At 32.9% G+C, this 9,388-nt stretch overlaps 1 protein-coding gene across 1 annotated transcript; it reads left to right on the forward strand.

The window, feature by feature from the left end:
• The first annotated feature begins 414 nt into the window (after positions 1 to 414).
• Positions 415 to 2,288, forward strand: LOC148616188 (uncharacterized). Its single transcript, XM_088581580.1, has 2 exons — positions 415 to 547; positions 1,702 to 2,288. Exons 1-2 carry the CDS (start codon positions 478 to 480, stop codon positions 2,202 to 2,204), a joined length of 573 nt encoding a protein of 190 aa, XP_088437706.1. The 5' UTR covers positions 415 to 477; the 3' UTR covers positions 2,205 to 2,288.
• Positions 2,289 to 9,388: the final 7,100 nt, after the last annotated feature.

Consider the following 9,388-nt stretch of genomic DNA (forward strand, 5'->3'; position numbering starts at 1 on the left):
AATATGTTCAATTTTTGTTAAGAAGATGTGGACCCATACGCTGTTCATTTGTTGTCTAAGAAGGTAATTCTAAGCATTGTAAGTGTGATGATAACGTTTTATTTAGTAACACTTGATTTAGAATCTTATCCTGTATTTGATTAACTAAAATTGTGAGTTGCAGAGATCCTGAACCCCAGGATATATTTTGGTCATACCAAGATCAGATCTTTGTTAACGCTAAATTGCGCCTGTCCATCCTTATTTCCATTACAATTTTGTATCTAATTACTTATACAGTTACATGCTAATTAGACCGAATTTATTTGTAAATATAATAACAAAAATGTGCCAAAAGTTACGCTGACATTTCATTTGTTTGTAAGGTGTGGGTTGAATTATCATCTTATGACTATTTAGATTTTTCTGTAACATGTTACTTACATATTTACTTTCGTTATTTAAAGCCCAACTTTCTCTGTTGATTCCTGAAGGAAAATGCAACTTTTCGTTTGTAGTATTGTTGCTCTTTGTGCAACTATCACAATAAGCAATTGTTTGACTTCAGGTAGGTGGTGTTTTAATTCATTTTATTAAGTCCATAGGGTCAATTTTTGGTTTTCCTTTGTTAATCTAAAAAAAACTATTTGTGAAAACAAACTAAAAAATGTAACGGCCTGAAGTGTACACGATTGTGAGCAATCCTTCTGATATATTATACTCCGTTCTAAGACTCCTTAAATTATTTTTTTATTTACTTGTTATGATTTTTTCACATTGTTTTACTGTTGCTATGGAGATATAAATATCATTTTTAAAGAACTTTCACAATCTAATTGATTTTAACGTATAATCAACACAACAGATACGACTTGTTTCCTATAGCGTTTTATAGCTTTAACATTTTAACATTTAAGTTCGAGTTACAAGATAAAGAGTCCCTATCAATAGAAATTTCACTCATCGATAGGATGTCGTTCTATATCTTCGACTTGGGACGAATTATCTGTGGGTCGATTAATTCCCTATACTAAACTTCTGTCTGTGCGCTTGCGCAGCAATTCACGTCTTTTCAGACTAAGATCATGAATTAAATTCGTATAGTTCACCGATATAATGAATTCATATTATCTTAATCTAATTTTGTCACTTTCGGATATTTTTCCACAATTACTAAGTTGTTTACTGCGTTTACATCATGATACGTAGTTTGCCCTGGTGTGAATAATGTTTGACACGTGTCGCGGAGCTGCATTACTATTGCTAGACTATTACCGTGTTATTCTCATTGTTGGCGGAGCAGGAAAACTTACCCTTCCGGAGCACCTGATGTCACTCTAGGTTTTTTTAGGGGGTTCATATTGGTAGAGCTTTAGCTTCCTGTATGAATTCTTGATTCCCTGACAGTTTTATAAGTAATCTATTCTATTCTTTTTTCGCTACATTGTTTATGTAGATCGTCTTTGTTTATAGAAAAATAATTTCGTTATTCGCATTATCATTAGGTTTTGTTTCGTTCTTAAGATTCAACATTTTTCTTTTAAGTTTTTGTATATTTATGGTTCTGTTGTTCATCTTGTTAGACTTCATTAAATCATAAATTAATGAATAGTATAGTAAATTTCATTATTTTCAGCATTTTTCCATGTCATCAAGTCTGTTTCATTGTATAATCTTATAACAACTATCACTTTTCTATTTTAATTTCATAAAAATCATCAGAGAAGAAGCTGAATTCAAACAATGTGGATAAACAAAATGTAGAAATCGAGGCTGTGCGACATTTTTTGAGGGAGAGGCGTGACACATATTTATCTCAAGATGAATTAAGAACTGTCGTCAACCATCACCGTGACACATATGAACCCAAAGAGTCACGTCATAATAATGGAAAACGAAGAAACGCCGCAGGACAAAAGACAGAGGGGAGAAATTATCGTTATGGTTGGAATAATGGAAACATGGGGAGATCTAGGAAGAACCGCAGACATGGAAGAAAAGTAAGAAGAAATCATCAACAAGGTATTGCAAACAGCGAATATGGAAGAAATAATAGAGAAAGCCACAACAATGGAATAAGATACGGCGAAAAGAATGGATATGAAAGAATTAATAGAAGAAACCGTAACAACGGTAGAAAAAACAATGAACATGGAAGAAATAAAAGAAGAAATCAAAATCATGGTGAAAATGGAAGACAAGAAAATTACTATAATATATATTAGTAGAAGTGAGAATCCCCATGATTTGAGAATTTGAAACATTTGGGCTTATAATGTATTAGAAAAAGATAAATCTTGAATATTTCATTAAACATCAAATCAAATATATTGTTTGTGTCTTTGAATAAGTTTCCAAAGTAAAGACTGGTGTCAATTACATTTTACAATTTTACAGCTGAATATATTATAAAGGTCCAAATCAAAACCAAAAGGTAATTTAGTGAATTTAGTGCACGTTTAAAGAGAAATGATTTTATTCGTTTTTTATCAAGAAACTGAAGTAAAATATTGTGAAAGTACTTAAATGCATGAATACCAATTTTCGTGAAATAGGTAAGAAACTCAAGTTCGTGGATTTTTTAATTCGTGGTTTTGAGGTATTTAGTATATACATTAATGGAAATCTCCTTTTCGTTGGGAACAACATTTCGTGGTTTGACTTTCCCACGAAAACCACGAAAATTGGTACCTTACGAACAATAGTACTTCCGCAGTACCCTTTTGGTAAATGCACTCCAATAATTTTACACTATGACTATTTCTTAGAATGTCATTTAAATTCCTTGATTCCAAAAACAATGTGAAACATTTGACCCTTACAGATAGAAGAGGAACATTGAAAGCTAGTTAATTAGATTTGATAATAATACCGTTACAATAAGGGTACACGCAGAACTTAAACAACACAATGATTAAATAACACTATAACAATAAAGTTGAAAATGATAACACTTTCCGTATATCCGTTACATCCTTCATTTCGTGCATTGTAAAGCTAGAACATCGTTGCTTCAAGGAGGTAATTCGGCTGTTTTTGTGGATATAAACCACTAAAATCTCCAAAAATCTTTCGTAACACAGTGATAACCAATCATTTGCACGATATGAGAGACGCTGACAATCAGCTGACTGTTCCTGTACTTGGCTTAATTTTCGTTTTCGTACTAACATATATACTCAATACTGATAGACCTGGTTTGCACTCATATATAAAATACATGACGGTCTGGGAGAGTAATCAAGGGAACCAAGGTTATAGCGGTAATCAAAAGAATGTAATCCAGGGACAAACACCAGACATAGAAAACAGACATACACAACAAAGAACATAGAGTAACTAAAATCATACATGCAAAGTAAAAAAAGCAAATGAGCAACTCGGACTCCACTAAAAACTGGGAGCATGGACTAGGTGCACCGGTAGGGTAAGCGTCCTTTGCTTCTCTAGAAACACCCGTCGAATTGCAAATAAAAAGTCAAGTCCGGGGTAGACGAAAGAGGAAAGGAAAACTATGACACGTTGAACAGATCAGTTTTCATGGCGCAGATGGATACACTGAGGTGTTTCTTAACGTCATCGGCTATCGTTTGGGGTTTCTCACGGACGGTGTAAAGCATCAAAGCGTTTACACAGTCCCAGGGCATAGTAAAACCCGTGAATGTGGGTCATCGTGTTTTCGGGGAAATTAGTTGTCATGTGACCATTCATTAAATTCATTAAAATTAATGCATTATCACGTGATTTCATATCGATCGGTGACCTAGTGATTCAATTTGTAATACGCACGCTATATACAGCACTGTATAGCCTACAGCAGCATTTGCTGAATCTCCGAGCAATATTCTAAAATTGTGTAGGGTCGATAGGTAGGGATTTTTATTTTCATTTGATATTTTTCAAATGAAATAAGTCATAAAGATACAATGAAAACCAAATATGCAAAGACTAATATATAAATATGTAATAGACTTAGTCCACAGCCTAATCCCTTTTTGGATTCGGCGCATGAGTAATTTTGTGTTTTGACGGAGGCGGTAAAGACCACTATTCTAAAAAAGCTATATTTTATAAAGGGCGCTGGACTTAGTGCAGGCGGTGTTGCCATAGATGTCACAGTGGTATGAGTTCGAGTCCCGCGGAGGGAACGACCAAAAATTTGCCTCGCAAATATGACAGTTCTGACATCGTTGGAAATTTTTCAGACCCTTCTATATATGTGTGTGTGTGTGTGTGTGTGTGTGCGTGTGTGTGTGTGTGTGTGTTATAACAGTGTCACCGAAAAATTGTGCTGAAAGCGACGTCATCGTCGGCGGCGTCCGTGTCGTCGCCGTCCATATTCACTTGATTTTCGTGCGATAACTTTATGGTTATGGTTGACCAATTGTTATAAAATCTTGATATGATTTTACTAACTAGTAGTTAATGATTGCTCCTATTTAATTTATTTAGTTCATGGTCTTACCATTTTAAAATTAGTAAAATTAGCAAGTTCAACACGTCCATGCATGTACACCTTCAAGGAAGAATATATATATGACATGTCCTATGGTTGTGGCAAGTCATTGTGGAAATCGTTCCCTAATTATTGATGTCAGTAGATATTTAGTGACACATGTTAATATATATTTATAAACATGTGCATAATTCAATTATTGATTTCAGTAAATGGAGGAGTTTTCTGGACGATGCAAACACGTTCAACCTACCGGTGCACCTGGGCCATGCTCCCAGTTTTAAGTGGAGTCCGAGTTTCTCCTTTACTTTTGTTACTTTGTGTGTATTATTTTAGTTACTTAAAGTTCATTGTTGTGTTTGTCTGTTTTCCATGTCTGGTCTTTGTCGCTGGATTACATTCCTTTGATTTCCACCAGAATCTTGGTTCCATTGGTTACTCTTTCAAGACATCACGTATATATGTTCAAGTTTGTTCATTGGGTAATACCAGTCGGCGTCCATACTTTCACCTCGGACAATACCAGTCTGTGTCCACACTTGTTTACAAAACCAAAATATATGTACTAAATGGAATACAACTGTGCTTTCGGCAAAGTAGCCTTAAACGATTGCACCGTTGGTTTCTTTCAGACGATGCATCGCCTTGTCATTCCACCCTCCCCCCCCCCCCATAATGTTGCCTTAAGTTATTTATGATTAATTTATAGTATTTACTAATAAATATTTTATATTCAATGTTAATCTATAATGTACAAGATGTGAAAATTAACACAATGTTGTTTATTGGAGAACATTGTTTATAAAGCCAGGCGCTGTTTATACTTCACATACAATATTTTCCAGGACCAAGCCACATACAATATTGTCCGGGAGTAAGTGATGTTTATACGTCACATACAATACTTTCCAGGACCAAGGGATGGTTATACGTCACATACAATATTGCATTTACATTGGTTATGAAAATAACTTAAACATACATCTGCTAATTTAACAATATAATTTTCAATATAAATCTGTACTTCGCCTCTCGATTTTCTTGTTTGCACTGTTTCTGCTACTATAGCCTTTATTTCTACTCCATTACTGTAGTCTATATCGAAAATATAAAAAAAGGGAATTTTAATTCGGGAGATAATGTCGCATGTCATGTCAATTCAATAACAAATATTTCCACAACGGGAGCCGTCTAAATGTCACTTCTGATTTTTGTGTGAAATTAGAAAATAATTCAAAACTCATCTAAGCAATGATTATTCATTGTTATAATCACTTTTCTATTTTGTACTTGTCTAAAGCAACATCTGTTATTGAAAAAATACACATGTTTTTTAATTAGTTCGTCACTATGACAATAAATAAAGTAAAGCCAAATTAGTCATTGTTAACCAAAGTTATATTGGATAGACAAAACATACCTTTATGATATCATAATATTTGGTGATAAACAAAATATTGGAAACTTGATTAGTTTGTGTAATGGTGTCACAAATGAAACCTAGATAATCTTTCTTATGGTATTCTATTCAATGGAACAAACAGAACAAAATAAAACCATGATATTTCTATTGTGAAGTCATTTTTGACTGATTTTATTTCTACGACATTTTGCAAACTTAGAACTTATGATTTCAGATAATAAACAAAACAACACATGCACAATAGTTTTTTGTAAAATGAGAAGACCAATGGAACTTCTTATTTCCCTTTAATTTTAATAATTCACAAAAACATTCAAGATAGAAAATAATAAAAATCGAAGTGAAAAATTTTTAAATGCTGTTATTAAAGTTCGTTACACAAGATAAGATTTCCAAACGGGTACCAAAATTGCAATATCTTAAAATGAAATAACCTTATTATTAGTAAACTTTATTTAACACAATTAAAAAAACAAGTGTATCAGCAATTCTTCATACTCAGGTTTTGAAACATTAAAATAGTTATACAAATTTGTAAGTATAATCTGGCGCAATGGATCTAAAATTCTTTATCCAATATATCTGTGTGCTCTATGTGTTGGATAATTTTTTTTTCTTTTTGTACATTTCAGTAAGTATAACGTTTAGCTGAACGCATTTACATACATACTACATATAGTTTTGCTGTACACATGTACATATATACTATGTAACATTTGCCGTACACATGTACACATATACTACATAATGTTTTGCCGTACACATATACATATATACTATAAAACGTTTCACGATTTAATGGGAAAAAAACACGTTACAAAATTACGCATTAAACAATTATATACAAATATAAAAAAAAAACTAGAGGAAAAGACATGTACCAGCTGAAATGAATTAGCAAATATAGTACATTCTGTAGTTCACACAAGGTGCACTGTTGTTTACACAAAACTACAAAGCTTTTTAAGGACGAAATCATTATAGAATTGAACAGCTATTTTCGGTCGTTCATGCATGTATGAACGGATCTCGGAGCTCCCAAACTCAATGAACTGCCGAAGAGATACATGCATGAACGACCGAAAATAGCTGTTAATCCTTATAATGTTATCCGACAGTCAACGTTAGCCTCTGAGAGCCTCAGTCGGTTATATTGATACACTGTGTTTTTCGCTTCAATACACACACATTCCTTTGCACACGTATGGGAGCGCGGACAAATATTTACACATAATAGGCTGCACAACGACAGTGAAGGCGGCATGGACGAAGTGATAGTTGGCATTGAAAAATACGAGATGTAAACAATTCAATAAGAATATAATTATTGAAAATTATAACAAGAGGTTTTCAAGGGTTCAGTCAGACTCAGTTATAAGTTTCTTTCCCCGAGCTGAAAATGACTCTGTAAACATACTTGACCGGTAAAATCAATGTGCATGTAATAAACTATTCTTACGTCTATATTATGCCGTTCAATTCGTTGCCATACTCTTCCGAACTACCCGGCCGCCATATTGGTTTCAAGTTGACTGGCGTTAATGCGTGTATGAACTTTCTGGCAAGACGTTCTCGACAAATCAAAAACCGCTGTAAGCATGAAGAATCTCATGATTAGAATTATGAACAATTATCTTCCTTTGGTGATTGTTCGAAGAAGGCTTGTGATCTGTCTATCTTTTTTTGTACTGGACACTACAACTTCATAAGTATTCGTGCAAAGAGCAATGTTTATTTGCTGCGTCGCGATTGGAAATGCGCACTACTCTGTCCTGTTCAAAACTAATTGTTTCCATTTTTAATGAAATAGCATCTCAAAGTGTACTGCTTTTGTTTTACATGAACATGATATTGCATCAATCAGATGTCAATTTTGAAGAAAAAAAATAAGTACTCAAAGAAAATCTTAGATCGCTCTATTAAGTAGTATAAAAATTTCGAATTTACCCTCTTTACTCAATGAACAGGAAACACATGAATGTGTATCCTGTTATATAACGACAGAATTATTACTTTGAGGAAAATAGTTCGGATTCCAACTACAATTATACAGTTAATGTTTTATCATTAAATAATTTGGTTACTACTTCATATCATCTAGTAATGTGTATGCTTTTCTAGTATGATCGACAACTGTCGTAGATGTCTTTTTTCTTGACATTCAATGAACGTCTTTGCAAGAAGCAGGAATTACTTACCCTTTCGTAGCACGCAATTTCACACGTTTTATAGGGTTATGGTGTCCGTTTTTTTTTAATGTAATTATTGGTAGTTAATTAGTTTTTCGTATTGTCCTTTTGGTGTTCCTTCCATTGTTTTGGTCATGGATATCTCCTCATTAACACTTGTTTATTACAACTACTTTTTCTGCTATGTTAAAACAAGATGCCTAGGTTGTCTGTGAGTTTACACACCAAAAAACTCGATTCGGTTTATTAAAAGCCGGTTCTAATCAATTGATCAAAAGTTCCAGTTCTGAAAATGCCATACCTTCTAGTTTGCGCTTAACTACAATCAATTTAGCAATTCTTAGTTAATCTTATTACATGCTGAGTTTACTTGATGGAATTAGATTCACGTTTGTAGGGATAACCGCTAGGTGTGATTAGGTAACTACATCTCTAGTCTGTTTTTCTGACTAATGCATTATTCTTGGATTGGCAACTATATTATGTGAAGTATTTTTTATAATTGCACAATTTTTAATCCATCAAAATGACAAGCAGAAACAATAATCGGTTAAATTATAATGAAAATTACTTCTTTGTGTTTCCCGTGGTGAAAGTTGAAATAAGTTGATAGAGGGAGTGTCGTAAATTCGTCATTAGTGATGACAATCGGTGTTCATCAAGACAAACTTTAGAAAAATATTTTAAAAAATGTAATTGACATATTGACATTTGAAAATTAAGAAACAATAAATTTTTTGAACCATTTTTGTACGTATTTTTAAAAAGAATTATAATAAAAAGTTATTTTGTGTTGTTGGTGCGGGTATTTAAACGGGATCGGTTCAAATGATTTAAAAATTTTGTTACAAGTGCGAAAACGCTATATAAATTAGCCGATATGATATTAATGTTCCAGCGTGAAGATTTTTATTTTCATTAAAAATACTGCAAGGTATGGCTTTGATATGGATATGTTCGCAATAGATGCAAATAGACTTTTTGATAAAGGTTCTCTCTGTAATGAAAGTATACATTTGCATATCTAGTTTGTCTCTCTGCAAATAGTATAAAAATGATGACTGTTCATTGAGATAAAGACATCAGAAATAGCAACAGTGCCCCTATTATAATTATTATAAAAAGTAACGTTAAAAAAAATACTATTTTGGAATAAGTTTAATTTACAGATGTGATCAATGAAAATGATAGTATGAAACAGAATAGCATCGTATGGGAAAAAAAGCTCTTTCTTCGAGTTTTACAATTATCATCTTACAAAACACAAAGTGACACACACACACTATACATACGGCTATATATAAACAAAGGCATATCATAAATTCAAAAATGTTCATGGGA

Source organism: Perna viridis, chromosome 5 (genome assembly GCF_037379345.1).
Source record: "Perna viridis isolate PV_CMFRI_1.1 ecotype Kerala chromosome 5, ASM3737934v1, whole genome shotgun sequence".
Taxonomy (NCBI): Eukaryota; Metazoa; Mollusca; class Bivalvia; order Mytilida; family Mytilidae; genus Perna; species Perna viridis.

Coding starts and splice junctions, on each gene's coding strand:
- LOC148616188 (XM_088581580.1), top strand. CDS start 478: ATGCAACTTTTCGTTTGTAGTATTGTTGCTCTTTGTGCAACTATCACA. Junction 548..1,701: donor AAGCAATTGTTTGACTTCAG/GTAGGTGGTGTT, acceptor AAAAATCATCAG/AGAAGAAGCTGAATTCAAAC.